Below are 18,691 nucleotides of genomic sequence, written 5' to 3' on the forward strand. Positions count from 1 at the left end.
GCAAGTAATTTCCCCATCTGCTCTGAAGGTGGCAGGCCTGTCCTATTGCTGTACTTTGTATACTGAGAAGCCCTGAAGTGGGGAAGGGTGGAAGTAACTGAAGTGAGCTGTAGCTCACGAAAGCTCATGCTCAAATAAATTGGTTAGTCTCTAAGGTGCCACAAGTACTCCTTTTCTTTTTGCGAATACAGACTAACACGGCTGTTACTCTGAAACCTGACTCTGTGAGGAATCCCCATCAGCATCTCAGGCCAGATGACTGCAGATCTACAGGAAAGGGGGATGGTTCGGTGTGAGACAAGCTCTCATCAAGGATAAGAAGGGGGATGGTTTCCCTTCTGGGAAGATTGAGACAGACATCTTCTCTACTGCCAAAAATGTATGAGTGAAAATCTAGAGCAGGGAGGGGAGTTTCCACCAGGTCATTTAATTCCCTGCCTCAGACACTGCCTCGTCGGAGCTGGCAGAGACATCTGTGGGTGGTGATGGAGAAGGGAAAGTGGGGAGAAAACAGGCAAAGGAAGAAAACAACAGCTGGAGGGTGCACTGGGGGCCTGCACTTAACCTCAGGGGGGGTGTGGGGTTAAGGAGTGGAACCCCCAGCAAGCAATTTATGGCCAGTATGGGAGCGAATCCCACTATCATTGTTTGTCTGACAGAGCACCTCGAGACTCCAGCTGAGCTCAGGGCCCAATGCGCTCAGTGCTGTATATACATATAGTGAGAAACGACCCCTGCCTTGAATATCTAACAGTTGAATAGACAAAGGCTGGGAAAGGAAGGATTACTATCCCCATTTTACAGATGAGGGGACTGAAGCACAGAGAGATTCAGAGCAACATCTTCTGTCCTACCACAGGACTGTGCTACCTTTCCGACACTGATGGAAGGGTTCCAGGGAAACCTCATAAGTCCAGGCTGGGGGAGATTCCCCTGCTAGCGGGCAAAACTATCCCATCTCAGAGAACAATCTGGCTCTGTGTGTTTCAGTTCTTGTCGCCAGGACTGAGTGTGTGCATAGTGATTCATTTCTCTCGCAAAGGTTCTGTGTTGACATTCAGATGAGCCTTATCGCAGGGCTCTTATCCTTTGGGGTTGGGTTGTTCCAGCTGCTATAAGGGCAAAACTTTTGTTCAGTTTTCACAAGTTAGAGAGAGCGGCTGAGTGAGTGTTAGAGTGGAGCCTCCGGTATGAATCGGCTGATCCTTTTGATGCTTTGCCTTTGGCTGGCCAATGGGTTGCAAAGGTAAGCAGGCTTCCTTGGCCTTTCCTCACTTTTCTGGGCACCCAGGCGACGGCAGCTCTAGGGTCAGGGCTTGCAGTGAGGCTCATTCCCGAGGACTTGTGAATTTTGGCAACGGTGAACGTTAAAACAAACAGCAGCCAGAACCGTGTGCCCAGGCTTTAAACAGCACCCAACACAACATTGCTGGGTGGGGAGTGGTAGGCAGGCTGGGGTAACATGATGCTCATGAAACTGAGGGGGAGAGCACCAGTCAGACCCAGCTTTGTAGGGACCAAGCAGGGTTTCCATTCCGGTCAGAATATCTCCTCAATGGCTGGTGAGATGACTCCAGTGGATGGAGACAGAGGCTGGGGACCTGACTCAGAGGAGATGGTGGGTTAATATGAATTACCTGTTGGTAAATGGGTGTAAGAGAGTCTAAATGGATGTAATTCACTCCTGAAGGGGCCAGCAAAGAAGGATGGACCAACTGCCAGGAGCAGGAACCAGGCATAAACTCTACTACAGTGTTTTAACATTGACTTACCTGCTTCCAACTCCTCAGCTTGGAAGCGATAACAATTTATTCATAGATTCATAGATATTTAGGTCAGAAGGGACCATTATGATCATCTAGTCTGACCTCCTGCACAACGCAGGCCACAGAATTTCACCCACCACTCTTACAAAAAAAACCTCACACCTATATCTGTGCTATTGAAGTCCTCAAATTGTAGTTTAAAGACCTCAAGGAGCAGAGAATCCTCCAGCAAGTGACCCGTGCCCCATGCTACAGAGGAAGGCGAAAAACCTCCAGGGCCTCTTCCAATCTGCCCTGGAGGAAAATTCCTTCCCGACCCCAAATATGGCGATCAGCTAAACCCTGAGCATATGGGCAAGATTCATCAGCCAGATACTACAGAAAATTCTTTCCCAGGTAACTTGGATCTTACCCCATCTAAAACCCATCACAGGCCATTGGGCCTATTTACCATGAATATTTAATTACCAAAACCATGTTATCCCATCATACCATCTCCTCCATAAACTTATCGAGTTTAATCTTAAAGCAAGATAGATCTTTTGCCCCCACTACTTCCCTCGGAAGGCTATTCCAAAACTTCACTCCTCTGATGGTTAGAAACCTTCGTCTAATTTCTAATCTAAATTTCCTAGTGGCCAGTTTATATCCATTTGTTCTTGTGTCCACATTGGTACTGAGTTTAAATAATTCCTCTCCCTCTCTGGTATTTATCCCTCTGATATATTTATAGAGAGCAATCATATCTCCCCTCAGCCTTCTTTTAGTTAGGCTAAACAAGCCAAGCTCCCTGAGTCTCCTTTCATAAGACAAGTTTTCCATTCCTCGGATCATCCTAGTAGCCCTTCTCTGTACCTGTTCCAGTTTGAATTCATCCTTCTTAAACATTGGAGACCAGAACTGCACACAGTACTCCAGGTGAGGTCTCACCAGTGCCTTATATAACGGTACTAAAACCTCCTTATCCCTACTGGAAATACCTCTCCTGATGCATCCCAAGACGACATTAGCTTTTTTCACAGCCATATCACATTGGCAGCTCATAGTCATCCTATGATCAACCAATACTCCAAGGTCCTTTTCCTCCTCCGTTACTTCTAGTTGATGCGTCCCTAGCTTATAACTAAAATTCTTGTTATTAATCCCTAAATGCATGACCTTACACTTCTCACTATTAAATTTCATCCTATTCCTATTACTCCAGTTTACAAGGTCATCCAGATCCTCCTGTAGGGTATCCCTGTCCTTCTCTAAATTAGCAATACCTCCCAGCTTTGTATCATCTGCAAACTTTATTAGCACACTCCCACTTTTTGTGCCCAGGTCAGTAATAAAAAGATTAAATAAGATTGGTCCCAAAACCGATCCCTGAGGAACTCCACTGGTAACCTCCCTCCAACTTGACAGTTCACCTTTCAGTAGGACCCGTTGTAGTCTCCCCTTTAACCAATTCCCTATCCACCTTTCAATATTCCTATTGATGCCCATCTTATCCAATTTAACTAATAATTCCCCATGTGGCACCGTATCAAACGCCTTACTAAAATCTAAGTAAATTAGATCCACTGCGTTTCCTTTATCTAAAAAATCTGTTACTTTCTCAAAGAAGGAGATCAGGTTGGTTTGGCACGATCTACCTTTTGTAAAACCATGTTGTATTTTGTCCCAATTACCATTGACTTCAATGTCCTTAACTACCTTCTCCTTCAAAATTTTTTCCAAGACCTTGCATACTACAGATGTCAAACTAACAGGCCTATAATTACTTGGATCACTTTTTTTCCCTTTCTTAAAAATAGGAACTATGTTAGCAATCCTCCAATCATACGGTACAACCCCTGAGTTTACAGATTCATTAAAAATTCTTGCTAATGGGCTTGCAATTTCTTGTGCCAATTCTTTTAATATTCTTGGATGAAGATTATCTGGGCCCCCCGATTTAGTCCCATTAAGCTGTTTGAGTTTCGCTTCTACCTCAGATATGGTGATGTCTACCTCCATATCCTCATTCCCATTTATCATGCTACCATTATCCCTAAGATCCTCTTTAGTCTTATTAAAGACTGAGGCAAAGTATTTGTTTAGATATTGGGCCATGCCTAGATTATCCTTGACCTCCACTCCATCCTCAGTTTTTAGCGGTCCCACTTCTTCTTTCTTTGTTTTCTTCCTATTTATATGACTATAGAACCTTTTACTATTGGTTTTAATTCCCTTTGCAAGGTCCAACTCTACTTGACTTTTAGCCTGTCTCACTTTATCCCTACATATTCTGACCTCAATAAGGTAGTTTGCCTTACTGATCCCTCCCTTCTTCCACTCCCTATATGCTTTCTGCTTTTTCTTAATTACCTCTCTAAGATGCTTGCTCATCCAGCTTGGTCTACAACTCCTGCCTATGAATTTTTTCCCCTTTCTTGGGATGCAGGCTTCCGATAGCTTCTGCAGCTTTAATTTAAAATAATCCCAGGCCTCCTCTACCTTTAAACCCATAAATTCTTCAGTCCAATCCACTTCCCTAACTAATTTCCTTAATTTTTGAAAGTCAGCCCTTTATTTCGGTCTTTCCTAAACAGCACATACCCTTCAATACCTGTAGCCCAGTCATGACTACTATTCCACCAGGTCTCTGTTATACCTATAATATCTGGTTTCACTTCCTGCACCAGTAACTCTAGTTCCTCCATTTTGTTACCTAGGCTCCTTGCATTAGTGTACAAACATCTTAATTTTTGCTGTTTAGCCTCACTCACATTCTGTACCCTATTAGGCACGGTTATTTTACTACCAGTATAACCTATTAGACTTGTATCTACACTGCCCTTCCTCCTACCTACAGCTGTATCCACTCTTACTTCATTTTCTTTCCACTCTATGCTTAATTCTGGCGTGGAGATTACCTGGACATCTCCCAACCATCTCCCCCAAATTCCTAGTTTAAAGCTCTCTTAATCAGTTGTGCCAGCCTCCATCCTAGAAGTCTATTTCCTTCCCTACTCAGATGAAGTCCATCCCGAGAGAACTGTCCTCTATCCATGAATGCCTCCCAATGGCCATACATCCCAAAGCCCTCCTTATAGCACCACTGCCTAAGCCATCTATTGATAGTCATAATTTAGACTCCTTCACCCTCACTTACCTCTGCCTAAATTACAACTCACCTCCACGCTTGGTTCTAAGATTCCGGACTGCTGGGGTCTATTGCTGGCTCTACCTGTGAATCGCCCCCGGGGCAAGTCCGTTCACCCCCTTGTATCTCTGATATAAAGCCGAGATAACACCACCTCCTGGAAGGGCAGAGTTGAGAGTTTATACTGATGAGCATTTTAAAACACACTTTGGGGTTCTCAACTGAGCACTGCCTGGGAAGTGAAAAGAATCATTATTAGGTCGCAGCCGTTAGCGTCAGTGGGCAAAATGGATCTGGATTTCTCAACACTAACAGCCAATCTCTGTGCTTATCTACTCCCCATGCAAACTCACTGGAGTCAAAGGGACAAACCTTGGTGCCACTGAAACCAATGGGTGCCACTGAAACCCGCCGAGCAAAGGACTAATTTACTATTTGTATTGTGATCACACTTAGGAGCCTCAGTGCTCTCAAAACAGCTGCTCGATGTGCAGCAGCAGTCAAAAAAGCTACCAGAACATTGGGGATCATTAGGAAAGGGATAGATAAGAAGATAGAAAATGTCGTAATGCCACTATATAAATCCATGGCACACCTGCACCTTTAATACTGCGTGGAGTTCAAGTTGCCCCCATATCAAAAAAAGATATATGAGAACTGGAAAAAATACAGAGAAGGGCAACAGAAATTATAAAATTATAAATTGTGCTGGAAATGGCCTAACCTGACGATTACTTTAGATAAGCTATTACCAGCAGGACAGTGGGGTGGGAGGAGGTATTGTTTCATATTCTCTGTGTATATATAAAGTCTGCTGCAGTTTCCACGGTATGTATCTGATGAAGTGAGCTGTAGCTCACGAAAGCTCATGCTCAAATAAATTGGTTAGTCTCTAAGGTGCCACAAGTACTCCTTTTCTTTTTGCGAATACAGACTAACACGGCTGTTACTCTGAAACCAGAAATTATAAGAGTATGAAACAGCTTCCAAACGAGGAGAAATTAGAAAGACTGCGACTATTGAGCTGAGAAAAGAGATGACGAGGAGGGGAACTGATAGAGATCTGTAAAGTCATGTCTGGGATAGAGAAAGTAAATAGGGGAGTGTTATTTACCCGTTCACATAACACATAAACCAGGAGTCACCCAATGAAGTTAATAGGCAGCACGTTTAAAACAAACATAAGGAAGCATTTGTTCATACAATGCACAGGAACGTGTTGCCAGGGGATATTGTGAAGGCCAAAAGTATAACTGGGTTTAAAAAAGAATTAGGTAAGTTCACAGAGGATAGGTCCATCAGTGGCTATTAGCCAGAATGGTCAGGGATGCAACCCCATGTTCTGGGTGTCCATAAGCCGCTGACTGCCAGAAGCTGGGACTGGATGACAGTACATGGACCACTTGATAATTGCCCTGGTCTATTCATTCCCTCTGAAGCATCTGGCACCCTCCACTATTGGAAGACAGGATACTGGGCTACATGGACCATTGGTGTGACACAGTATGGCCATTCTTATGTAATGTCATAGACCAGGACCCCACTGTACTGGGTGCAGAACAAACACAAAAAAAAGGTCCCTTCCTCCAAGGCTTACAATCAAAGTAAATACCACACACCAGTACATGTGTGCCTTCTATCAAATGCCATGCACTGGGTAGATGGGCCAATCCACAGTGTACTTCTGCAAGCCTTCTTTTAATTCAGGTTCCCCAGTTCCTGTTGCTCAGGACCATGGTTACTGGGTGAATGCTTTCTTTCCCCAGGGTGCCCCTGAGGAGACACAAATCCCTGCGGAAAATCCTGAGGGAGCATGGGCAGCTGTCCAAATTCTGGAAGGCCCAGAAGCTGGACATGATCCAGTACAGGGAGGACTGCTCCGCCGTCCCAGAAACTAATGAGCCACTCATCAACTACCTGGATGTAAGTTATGCAGCAAGGGGTGGGGAGGGGGAGTGAGGCAACATAGGGGCACTGCTTTGCAGAAATCACGGAAAAGCCATGCAGGAAGCAGAGAGAGTGCATTATTTTACATGGACAGCCTTGAATGCCCTACATCCTGACCCTTGAGCTCAACTCCTGTTAAACAGAGTGTGAGCAAAGCCAACAATAATGTGCCATAGTTATTTGTCTGCCCGACTTTTTACTGGTCTTTTGTCCTGTGGGTATGTGATTTGTGAATGTAATGTTGATCCCATACAAAGGGCTCCATTCAGTGTATATCACACACACACACACAAATCCCACTTTTCTCCTAATCTTGTGGACATGAAGCTAGGGACAGTAGCCTAGAGCCAAGAACCAAAATCCCCTCCAAAACTAAAATACAATCACACAAGCAGAGCAGGGCCCAAGCCAGAAGGTTTAGACCCAGAGACCAACTTTCCCAGTAGTTGGGGGTTTTTCCCAGACCTGAGGTCTTTGTCTGGCCTCTTATAGTGTCAGTGGTTGGGACATTTGGTTCAAAGCATTCCCAAAGTTCAGGGCATGTTTGGATCTTTATGGGGATTCTGCTTAAGCCTGTTCCTGCTCCTACTGATGCCCGTGGGAGCTGGGCCACCGAGATTGACTGGAGCAGGACGGAGTCCACAATCATTGTGCATTTTCATTCTGGATTTGTTAACATTTTTCCAGGCTCTAGCTGTATCTGGCTCCCACTTTCCCCCTAGCATCATGCTGCAGCAACCTCCACATGGTGTCAACCATTCCAGAAACAAACTCAGCCCATTGCAAACATCCATTCCATAGTTATTCCCCTAGAGCTTGGCTATCTTGTGGTTTCCCAGGGTGCCTATGCCTAATAATGGCTGTTGCTTTGCTGTTTGGCTAGATGGAGTATTTTGGACAGATTTCTATTGGGACCCCTCCTCAGAATTTCACAGTGTTATTCGATACTGGCTCCTCCAATCTCTGGGTTCCATCAATCTATTGTGTCAGCAAAGCCTGTGGTAAGTAGCGATTCCTCAGCTGCATATTGCTCCTGGACATTGGCTGGTGCAGAGTAGAGAGGCTGGGCCTGATTCTCCACTCAAAGTAAATCAAGAGAAAAATCAAGTAAAATCCATGGAGTTAAAACAGTGTAAATGAGGCGGAGGGGGGGTGGGGGGCAGAGGAGAGGGCAATCAGCCTTGGAGGTGCTTAGAGAAATCCCCCTCTTCATGGTCACCTTACTAGCTTCGCTGAACCACTGCTTTCCAAATGCAGGCAAAATTAAATATGCTCCAAAAGAGAACAAAGTGAATGCACCAGCATGGAACCCAGACCATCTGCACTGAAATCAACCAATAGGAAAAAGGGATGTAACAAAAACGGAAACCCTTTGTCATGCACACTGTGTGTTAGGTCCTAAAAAAAAAAATCTGTTTTGTTACAAGGCCATTGCATGTAATAGCAGCGGTACCAGGCAGCAGTCCTGGAAACTACAGGGTAATCGAGACTGCAGCCTTAGTTCTGGGCAGCAGTCCCAGGAATTCAGCTTAATAGTACACGTGGTGCTGGTTCTGGGCAGCTAGAGCAGTGATGTTTTCCGTGTAACAGGCTGTGGTGAAGGATCTGGGCCAGTGGTGCTGCAGCTTTGAGGAGTGGGTTGATCAGTAGGCAGGCTCCTAAGGAGTCAGATCATTGCACAACACGTGTGTATTGTGCTTCAGAATTTCTGTCCTTGCCGGACGCCGGATGAGGGGGCGATAGATTATTGGACATGGATCAGTTAATGTATAATTCCTTAGCAGCCAGGGACAGGTCAAAGGAGCCTCAAAGGGTTGTGTCGTTGTGTGTGTGTTGGGGGGGTGTCTGTCCATTTTGTCTAATTATAGACATTGGCTCCACTCCCGGTTAAGACTCTCTGGTGGGCCTGGGATATTTACAACTGATCTTGCGCAAGTGGCCACTCTGATTCTGAGTGTCCAGCCATAAGGGGGTGTCAGGCTGGACACCCAAAAATGGAGGGACCCCAAATCAATGAACACTTTTCATAGTGTTGGCCCTAGTCATGACAACTCTGTGCAACATGAAACATTGAAAATATATTTATAAAGAACTGAGAATTGTGTGGAGAAATCACTTACTGGACTATGTGGAGACCAGGATTCCCTTTTACTCCAATCCAGTGCTTAGCGCAGGAAGGAGTTAGGGAGGGAGGAGAAATAGGTGACTTTATGCCACCTTTGTACTCATTGTGGCCCATGATATAAATTAGAGCAGCCGAAGGGCTGCTGTAATCTATACTCTGCTTCCAAAAGCTCCCTCCCACCTGAGGGCTAAGGGAAGCCAAGAATACTCAAGGAGTGCAGCTATTCTCTGTCTAAGCCTCCCACACTGGGGGTGGGACTAGAAGAGGAGCTGGCTCAGTGCTGTTCTGGTAGCAATACACCACTACCTGGGGGTATTCACCCCAGCCTGCTTCTACCCTCTTTCTACTATTCCTTTATGATCTCAGAGTGGAAGAGAGAATCAGGCCTAGGATTTAAGTAGGTTAGTCACTTTCCCTCTCTTTGTGTCTCAATTTCCCCAGCTGTAAAATGGGATAATAATACTGACTTCCCTATCTCACAGGAGTGTTGTGAGGATAAATTAGTTGTCTATTGCACAGTGATTTGAAAACTTAAAGTGCTATCAAGTTCTTGCAATAATATGTTTATTTGCAGCACTTTTCCAGCCATTAGATGACTCCATATCTAGCATAGAGTTCCAGATGGGTAGTGGTGCTTGGTAAACACAGAACACAATGCTGGAACTCAAGTTCTGTGGAAACCTGTTTCCTTAGGTCTACAAGTTGCAGCTGTTTTCTTTAATAAACCTCTCCTCTTTAAGACAAACCGTAACTGGACACATGACCGTGCTAAGAATTATTATTCTTTGTAATACAGAAAATACAACTCTAAATGCTCACATTTTGCTGGAACTCTCATTTACAAGTTAACCTGACTGTGCCATTGCATGAGTAATTTCAATTGCCTTGTTTTTTTGTTCTGTGTTTGGACAGCACCTAGCACAAGGGGGTCCTAGTTCACAGCTAGAGCTCCTAGGTCAGAGGTGGGTAAACTACGGCCCGCGGGACCATCCTGCCCAGCCTCTGAGCTCCTGGCCTGGAGGCTAGCCCCCCCTCCTCCCGCAGCCACGCCGCCATGTGGGCAGTGCTCTGGGCAACAGGGCTGCGCGCTCCTGCAGGGCAGCGTGTCTGGCTCCGGCGCAGCTCCCAGACTTGCTTCTCTGAGCAGCATGCTAAGGGGGCCAGGACCGGGGGTTTTGATAAGGGGCTGGGGGTCCTGGGCGGCAGTCAGGGAGCAGGGGGGTTGGATAGAGGGTGGGTTCCTGGGGGGGGCGGTTAGGGGCAGGGGGTCCTGGGGGGGGGTCAGGGAACAAGGAGCTGGGCGGGGGGGCAGGAAGTGGGAGGGGGTGGATAGGGGGCAGGGGCCAGGCTGTTTGGGGAGGCACAGCCTTCCCTACCTGGCCCTCCATACTGTTTTGCACCCCGATGTGGCCCTCAGGCCAAAAAGTTTGCCCACCCCTGTCCTCAGTGCTACAGTAATGCAAGCAACAAATAGTAATAAAGGTGGCATCTTGTTTTACTACAGCTGCGCATTCCAGATTTCACCCATCAGATTCCAGCACCTACAGTAAAGTTGGGACTCCTTTCTCGATTCAGTATGGGACTGGTAGTTTGTCGGGAATCATCGGATCAGATCAAGTCACTGTGAGCAGAGTCTGGTTTTCTTTAGAAAACTTAAAAAGGTTCTTCTCCCCTTTTCTCTCCTGTCCATGGCACTGTGACTGCAGGGCATTATTTTGTCACCAGGGGCATGTGAGCCCATCTCCCATTGTTCTTTCCTGGTAGGGCACCATGACTCCAGAACCTTTCCTGGCTCAACTCCCAAGGAAGTCAGGGGGAATGGAGGGCAATCTGCACTTCGAGGGAGGGGCTCAGAACATTGCAGGACTGGGTCCTCGGAGCATGCCTGTTGTAAATGAGTGGATTCCTCACCCCACTCCTGACACCACACACACATTTACAACTGATACAACTAAACCCCACTCATCTCACTCAACCACACTCTCCCCAAGTGTGCCTTCATTCTTCATGAAAATAACAGAGACCTAAGGCAGGACTCCACTTACAAACATGAGCATTAGACCCTAACTCCTTTTTGAGTGGGCTGATTAAAATTTATACCTGCAGGAACTCCTGCCCTTCTCTTTAGTTTGCTGCAGAGTAAACTTTGAACTTTTATGTTCTTGCTTGGAGCCAATGAGACACACCTGGTCTAATTACCAAGATGAGTCAGCATAATAGCTCTGCACTTCACAACAAGATCCTACACCCTGAAAGCCTTCCTTTCCTGTTCTCTCCTGTTATGACACCATGACCTGGCCTCCAGAAGACCAAATTCTTCCTATTCTTTCCTGCCGTGACACAATACATGGCCTGCTGCTGAGCCATCTGATGAAAGGTCAGAAACAATAAGTAGCTTTTCTTTCCCCTCTAGGTTGAAGGCATCACTGTCAGCAACCAGCAGTTTGCAGAGAGCGTCAGCGAGCCAGGAAACACTTTTCTGGATTCTGAGTTTGATGGGATTCTTGGGCTGGCCTATCCATCACTGGCAGTGGATGGGGTTACCCCAGTGTTTGATAACATGATGGCACAAAATCTGGTGGATCTGCCAATATTCTCAGTCTACATGAACAGGTGTGAACACAATTCTGTACAAAATGGGCCACTGCCTGAGGGTCAAGCCTTGTTCACAAGGGAATTGGGAACAGGCTGGGCCCCAAGAGGGGAATGGGTTTTTTACTTAGATTGTAAGATTTCTGGGGCAGAGACCGCCTTTTTGTTCTGTTTGTACACCTGGCACAATGGGGTCCTGGCCCATGACTGGGGCTCTCAGAAACTACCGCAATACAAAAAATAAACAACAACATTAAGTATTTTGGGGAGAAAACTAATGGATTTCAGGAGTTTAAAGAGCTATGTGCACAGTAATAGGATTATATAATGTGAAATGCTTCTGCTAACGAAAAACCTGGATGTATCCAAATCCTCTTTTCTCCAGGAACCCGGATTCCTCTGTTGGGGGAGAGCTATTATTTGGTGGCTTTGATCCTTCTCATTTCAGCGGGACTCTGAACTGGGTGCCAGTCACTAAACAGGGATACTGGCAAATCCAATTAGACAAGTAAGTGTCTGTGTGGGGGTTCCCCACGATGGCGGCTGGGATGGGGGTGGCACTGGGTGGGCACAGATTAGAGGTAAACTGTGTAACCATTAAACCCTGTCAATTCAGAACAGCAGCAATCCAAAGCCATTCATCCTCTAAGCTACAAGCACTCACCCAGGAGCTCGATGCCATGATCAATCAATGAACAAAGGGATTCACTTCGGAAAAAGGATGCTCCCAAACCTCCTGCCTTCTCTGGCTCTTGAACAGAGATGAAGGATGGTCCTGTGCTTTGGACACTAGCCTGGGATGTGGAAGAACCAGTTCCCAGCTCGGTCACACACTCCCTGTGTGGCCTTGAGCAAATCATATTGTCTTCCATGCCCCAGGTCCCCATATATAAAGTGAAGGTAATAGTCCTTCCCTGCTTCCCAGGGATGTTTGAGGTGCCCAGATACTACAGAGACTGGGGGGGGGAGTGGTGTCACATGAGCACGTAACAGATAGAATTGCATCTTATGTTTTGAAAACCATGTCTGTATTAAACTAGGTTTTCCCCCCCGTCTAGGGTCCGTTTTTAAAAAATGCTCAGGACCAGATTTCCACAGCATGCAGCCTCCAGCAGCCCCCAGGGTGACACTGGTGGGCAGATTTTCAATAGCGCTCTGCACCCAACATGCAGGCTCTTGCAAAAAACTGGCCCACATTGGGGGAATGAAAACAGAAATGTTCTCTCAAAAAATAGACTTAAATAGCCCAATATATGTACATTGTTGATTCTTCATCTCTGCCTAGAAGCAATGTAATGTCTTAGGGTTTGTCCAGAGACGTAAACTAAAGAGAATGTAAAATATTTAAGGAAAAGCCTCACTTATATTTTATGTACATGATTTAAAGTAGCTGAAATCTCCATCACTGGTCAGCAGCCACAAGAATCCAACTTTAATATAACCTGCAAGGCATACATGTAACACACTTGCAAAGGGTAATTTGTCCCCACCTAGTGGCAGGGCCAAACAGAGAAATAGCAGGCTACTAACTTCTATCAACGAAGGAAATTATTGCTTTGGCTGAAGTAATAGAGGCCTATGGTTTGATGCTGCAGGTCCTGAGTTCAGCTCCTGGTGATGACCAGTTTTTGTTTTATATACACGGAAAGCAATTCTGCTAATCAGTTAATTGTGCTCTTGTATCTGAGTGCCTCGCAGACACCAGAGTAACTATCAAGCAAAGCCTCAGTACTTACTGTCTAACCACATGCACAATCTTATCAGACTATCCCACTGAATCTGGAATGGTCACAGTTCTGATGTGTGCTCAGCCATGTGCTGGGTCGGAGGGGAGAGGAATGCATTGCCCATGGACCCTTTCTCCAATGCTTGTTCCATTTTCTTCTTCCCCAGCATACAGGTGGGTGGGACAGTTGCCTTCTGTGCAGAAGGATGCCAGGCGATAGTAGACACCGGGACCTCTCTAATCACCGGTCCTTCCAAAGAAATAAAAGAAATGCAAAATTATATTGGTGCGGTGCCCATGGATGGCGAGGTAAGCCAATGTGAGATGGGCGGATACCACATTTCCTGGATGCAGAAATTCTTGTCTCCCCATGCTAGATTTCCAACCAGGATATAACTCCTCAAACAAAATATTACAGGAATATTTGAAGTTTGGCATCTCTGCTGGAGACAATAAAGGCTCTAGGTTTCAAAAGGCCTGATCAGACCCATACAATGTGTCAGCAGACAGCCCTGGTAAAGAGATAAAGGCACTAGCTATTGAAACCCTGCCTTTACCATTATGCCACTGAATATCACGTGGTCATATCCTTGCTGCAAGTCCTAAGGCCTCAGAGACACACAGCTTTTCCTATAGGTCAGCCAGGGTCTCTGTATATAAACACTGCTGCCAAATTTCAATTAAAATCTAGATGTAGATATCCTTCCCTGTCCCCATAAAAGCTACAAATACTCATGCTGGCCTATTCCCTTTTGTGTAAGACAATTATTAATGTTGCAGGACTGCAGCACTTAGAGATTAACAATAAAGTGCCTACAAGGCCATGGGCTTATACAGGAGACAGCAGGGCTTAGAGAACAGAGTCCTGGGTTGAGTACCAAGTAACGTAGTTCTATCCTGAGGCTCCTTTGCTTGGCACGTCCCTTACCCTCTCTGGGTCTCATCTGTAAGGGGCATTGAGTGTTGTAACAGCTTCCCATCCAATGCAGAGTTATTCCCTGTTGTACATTTACCACCATCCAGCAACAACTTAGTACATTTTACATGAAATCAGCACTGTATGTTTTTTCCCAGGGTTTGGGGTTGTTGTTTTTTTCAGAAGGCTCCTTTTGATACAAGGCCCCTAACCCGTGACGTCCTCCTCCATTGAGGGTATAATCGACATACAGATAGCATCACTGCTAGCTAGAGGAAAGCTGGCTTGGGCACGACTACATGAGCTGAAATCGCATCTCTGAGCTTCATGCCTACCCCTAACCCATACACCTGCCAGTAACAAGTCAAAGGACTAGCTCCCAGGGTCATCTGCTTGGGAAGGGGAGTGCTCTATTTACTAGGCTTCCTGGCCTTTGGGGTCAGCACGCCAGGTAAGCTGTCCCTGCAGCCTGGGCTTGGCCAATCTGTGTCATGTCTGTCACTTTGCAGTACACCGTGGAATGCAACAACCTGAACGTGATGCCTGATGTTACCTTCACCATCAATGGGATCCCCTACACGCTCAGTCCCCAGGCCTACACCCTCATGGTATAAACTTCTTCCTCATTCTGAAACTGGCATGACAGCATGTGTGTCCGGTTTCTGTTGTAGGCTTATGTGCAATCCAGCCTTGAGATGCAGGCTGTGCTCAGTGAAGTCCCATTTTTAGCTCAGGCAGGAAGTTGGGAAGCACAAGAGAGCCTCCAGCCTCTGTTTAATGTTCACAAGATCAACTGCTGTTCTGTAACAGTTCAGACTATGAAAAGAGCGATAGGGAGTGTGGTCTAATGGTTAGAGCAGGGTGGTGGGAGTCAGGACTCCTGGGTTCTGTTTCCAGCTCTGGGAGGAGGGTTGGAGCATGGGAGTGGGCACTGTATGTCCCAGAATCTATTCCCGGCATTGAGCTGGTGTGGGGGTCGAGTGGTAATAGCAAAGCGATTGGAAGGCAGGAGTCTTAGAATCAGCTCTCAGAGGGGTGTGTGGTTTGAGTACTGGGCTGGTAGTTAGGAGTCCTGCATTTTCTTCCTGGCCTTTCTAGAAAGGTGGGATTTGTTCTCATATTCACAATTCCTCTTCCCCCTAGGATAATAGTGACGGCATGGCATTCTGCACCAGCGGCTTCCAGGGGCTGAACATGCAACCACCAGCTGGGCCGCTCTGGATTCTGGGTGATGTTTTCATTGGCCAGTTTTACTCTGTCTTTGACCGTGGAAATAACAGAATTGGGCTGGCACCAGTTGTCCCTTAAGGCAGTGTCCCCTAATGGTCAGAGAAAGGCAGTGGGAGTCAGTGTAGAGCTTGGTTCTATCCCTGGCTCTGCCACTGTGTGACTTTGGGCAAGTAACATCATGTGTCTTTGTGCCTCAAATTTCCCCACCTGTAAAAACAGGGATAATCATACTGACCTCTTTGTAAAATGCCTTGGGATCCTTGGCTGAAAAGCACTACAGAAATACAAAGTCTATCAGAGGGATATTTGTGTGACCAATACAAAAATGTCTTTGGTAACTTTGTTAAAGCCAGTTTATAGATTTTAATTTTACCCTTGAATCAATGGAGATTTTCATCAAATCAAAAGAGAATTTTAATTCTCGTTTCACATCTAAAGATGCAACAATCAAACTGAATTAGATTTGGAAGCTACTGCAGAAAACATCGCTGGCTTCGGCAGGCTGAATTGTGCATGGTGGCATCACCCTTCACCCCCATGAATTAAAAGCTTTGGATATGCCTGAAATAATACCTCCTGGGTGTCCTCTGTATTAGCAGCATCTTCATCGGATTGGGAAGAACCTTGACTGTGCAGGTGGAGGATATGGTGACCAAAGAGGAAGTCTTTTTGTTATATGGTCTGATTGTCTTTAGCCTGCAATTTTCAAATGAGCCCAAGAGACTTAGGAGCATGAGTTCTACTGAAAATCAGTCGGAGTTGGGTTTCTACCTCTCTGAGGTGCTTTTGAAAGCTCTTAAAGGTCACATGCTGTGGTCAGGGGCAGAGCAGCGCTAGATGGAATGTTCTGCACGAAAACCTGATACTTCAGCCAGTTTTGCTGAGGTTGGTGAAACCTGGGCAAAACGTGGAACAAGCCTGAAGTGAGCCTGGGGTGTTTATGCTTTGCAAGCTGCTTTCCAGTGAGTTTTGCTCGGAGCGTCTGGGTTATTTCCCGAGATGTAGATAGGGTACATGCGCTTGCAGAGTGAGTGCGGGTAAAGAAAACTTTGGGCCAATCTCCTCAAACAGACAGCACTGTGCTTGGCACAGCTGGAAAGATGGGTCCTAAAATGGGCAGCGCTCTGCAAAAAAAGGCAACTGTTATCAAAATCTGTGTGTGTTAGGGGTCAGCCTGCCGCTCACAATGGTGTCCGGAGCATGTGACTTATTAATGGTGAGCATAGGGCTTAAAGAATACATGTGAGTGAATTTAGCACCCACAGCTCACACATGATGTGTCTTGAGAAATGCACGTAAGTCAGCAGAAAAGGGAAGAGAGGGGAGGGTTATTGTTAGCCATGTGTCTTTTCTGAGATATTCATACTTGTGTGGAATCAACCCCACTTAACTAATAGCCAGCACAAACTCATACAGCAAATAGACCCTATGTCAGCATATCCCAAAGATGGAGGATATCCAAGAGCAGAATTAGACATGGTGGATATTAGCCATGAGCCTGAACTAACCCCCTAGATCCAGAAAGCCTGTGAACTTCAGAGACATTTCTATCTGGGGCTAAACTTTGCAGCTGATCCCACTCTTCAAAATGTGCTAAACCTAACACTCCAAAGCGTGGGGAGAGTTTGGGTCTGAACCATGCAGCTTGGGCTCACTGCTCGTGTACATGAACTGACTAAAACCAAACTGGAAGGGTGTGCCTATCTCGTTCAAATAAAGTGATTGTGTTGCTATCAAACTCATTTGTCACTGTGTCAACCACAATTCATTCCTGCACTCACTCCACTTTGTTTCGGCACATTGCTAAATAAGGTACCATAAAATGCCATGCAAACTTGTCTTCTAACATTGCCAGCTACGAATCCTGATTAGCATACAGAGATATTTGTTTCCCTCCCAAACAAGAGTTACCAGGCATAACTCCACCACAAATGGCAAGAGGCAGCAGCTGAAAGTTGCTTCGTATTTAAGCTCTCAACCTCTATAGTGTACAGTGGGATTGATTTCCCCATACCGTACTTACCCACCCAGTACTGTGGGTGAAGAAGCACTAGCCAGACAAGCATCCAGCAAGAACCAAGAGATGGGATGCCCTAAACCCATTAATTAGAACCTTTTGGAGCATTGAGGTTTGTCTCCTATTCCAGTAGGGGAGAGAGAGAGAGAGATTCTCATAGGCATCCCTTTTTTTCCTCTGAAAGGTTCACAGAAATATAGAATTTAATGCTGCTATGGCCCTGGGTGCCCTAGAAACACAGAGGAGGAGACCCATGTGGTTCTATCCTGTCCCTCTTACCCAGTAATGCAAGATTGTTCTCCATAGCTAAGTTCTCAGTGTTTTCCCCGAGTAAGCTTTGGCCATTCCAAGCAATGGAGCTTCCACCTTTTCCCCTGCTGATTGAATTATTGAGAAAAATATGAATGGCGATTTTAGACCTTTTTCTCCTGCAGTTCTCCATGAGGAAGTGTTTCTTTTATTCCACCAGCTCCATTGAGAAGTTGTTGCAGCACTTGGGACAAATCACGGTCAGGAAACTTTCCCCGATACTCAGCAAAAAAAATAAAATTAAAAAAAAATTCCTTTTCTTATCCCTTGTTGACCTATCCCCACTACACTAAATAATTTCTTCCCTTCCTCTCTATGCCTTTTCTTCATAAGGTTTCGCACCATTGTAGTTCTACTGATGGGAACTGTATGGTAGACAGAGATCAGGCAGCTGCAAACTTTTCAACCGTTGTGTCTCCGAGACCTGCTCTGAGCAGGGTCAGATGTCCTACCACCCCATACCTTCTCCAAAGCACTGACTGTTGGCCTAATTTTGGTCCCATTTAACTCAGTGGAGAAGCTTCCATTGATTTCAATGGAAGCAGAACTAGGTCAATGAGTACTTGAGACATTCCCACACCATGGTGGTTAAAACACCATCTACCCATGTACACAGGAGCTACCGTGATTGCTACCACTGGCAGAGTGGCAGTGGTGGAAAATTTTAAGAACAGACTAGAATGGAGATAGCCCTTGGGTGAGAGCTCACCTGATGGTGGTGGGCATGGATCAGCATTCACTTCACACTCCACATCAGTACCCAGCCCAAGCTGCAACCAGTGGACCAAATTCAGTGATGAATCCTGGCCTTGTGCCACTTGAGGCACGTTGCGTGTACACTAAGAGGACAACCTAATGGTGCTAGGTGTCTCATGGAAAAAAATCTCTCTTTGGGACTTCTGTGGCCCCCACTGTATCTCAGCATCTCACAAG

The 18,691-nt window shown here is 45.9% G+C and overlaps 2 protein-coding genes across 2 annotated transcripts in view; one reads left to right on the forward strand and one right to left on the reverse strand.

Moving 5' to 3' along the window:
- RHEX (regulator of hemoglobinization and erythroid cell expansion) overlaps positions 1–18,691 on the reverse strand; it is a 167,326-nt gene that overhangs the window by 33,847 nt on the left and 114,788 nt on the right. The gene's annotated exons all lie outside the window — the stretch shown is intronic.
- CTSE (cathepsin E) lies at positions 1,191–15,510 on the forward strand. Its single transcript, XM_077839206.1, has 9 exons — positions 1,191–1,246; positions 6,663–6,819; positions 7,727–7,844; positions 10,473–10,591; positions 11,382–11,581; positions 11,946–12,068; positions 13,454–13,595; positions 14,712–14,810; positions 15,346–15,510. Exons 1-9 carry the CDS (start codon positions 1,191–1,193, stop codon positions 15,508–15,510), a joined length of 1,179 nt encoding a protein of 392 aa, XP_077695332.1.

Source organism: Eretmochelys imbricata, chromosome 21 (genome assembly GCF_965152235.1).
Source record: "Eretmochelys imbricata isolate rEreImb1 chromosome 21, rEreImb1.hap1, whole genome shotgun sequence".
Lineage (NCBI taxonomy): Eukaryota > Metazoa > Chordata > Testudines > Cheloniidae > Eretmochelys > Eretmochelys imbricata.

Coding starts and splice junctions, on each gene's coding strand:
- CTSE (XM_077839206.1), top strand. CDS start 1,191: ATGAATCGGCTGATCCTTTTGATGCTTTGCCTTTGGCTGGCCAATGGG. Junction 7,845..10,472: donor TTGTGTCAGCAAAGCCTGTG/GTAAGTAGCGAT, acceptor GTTTTACTACAG/CTGCGCATTCCAGATTTCAC. Junction 13,596..14,711: donor CGGTGCCCATGGATGGCGAG/GTAAGCCAATGT, acceptor GTCACTTTGCAG/TACACCGTGGAATGCAACAA.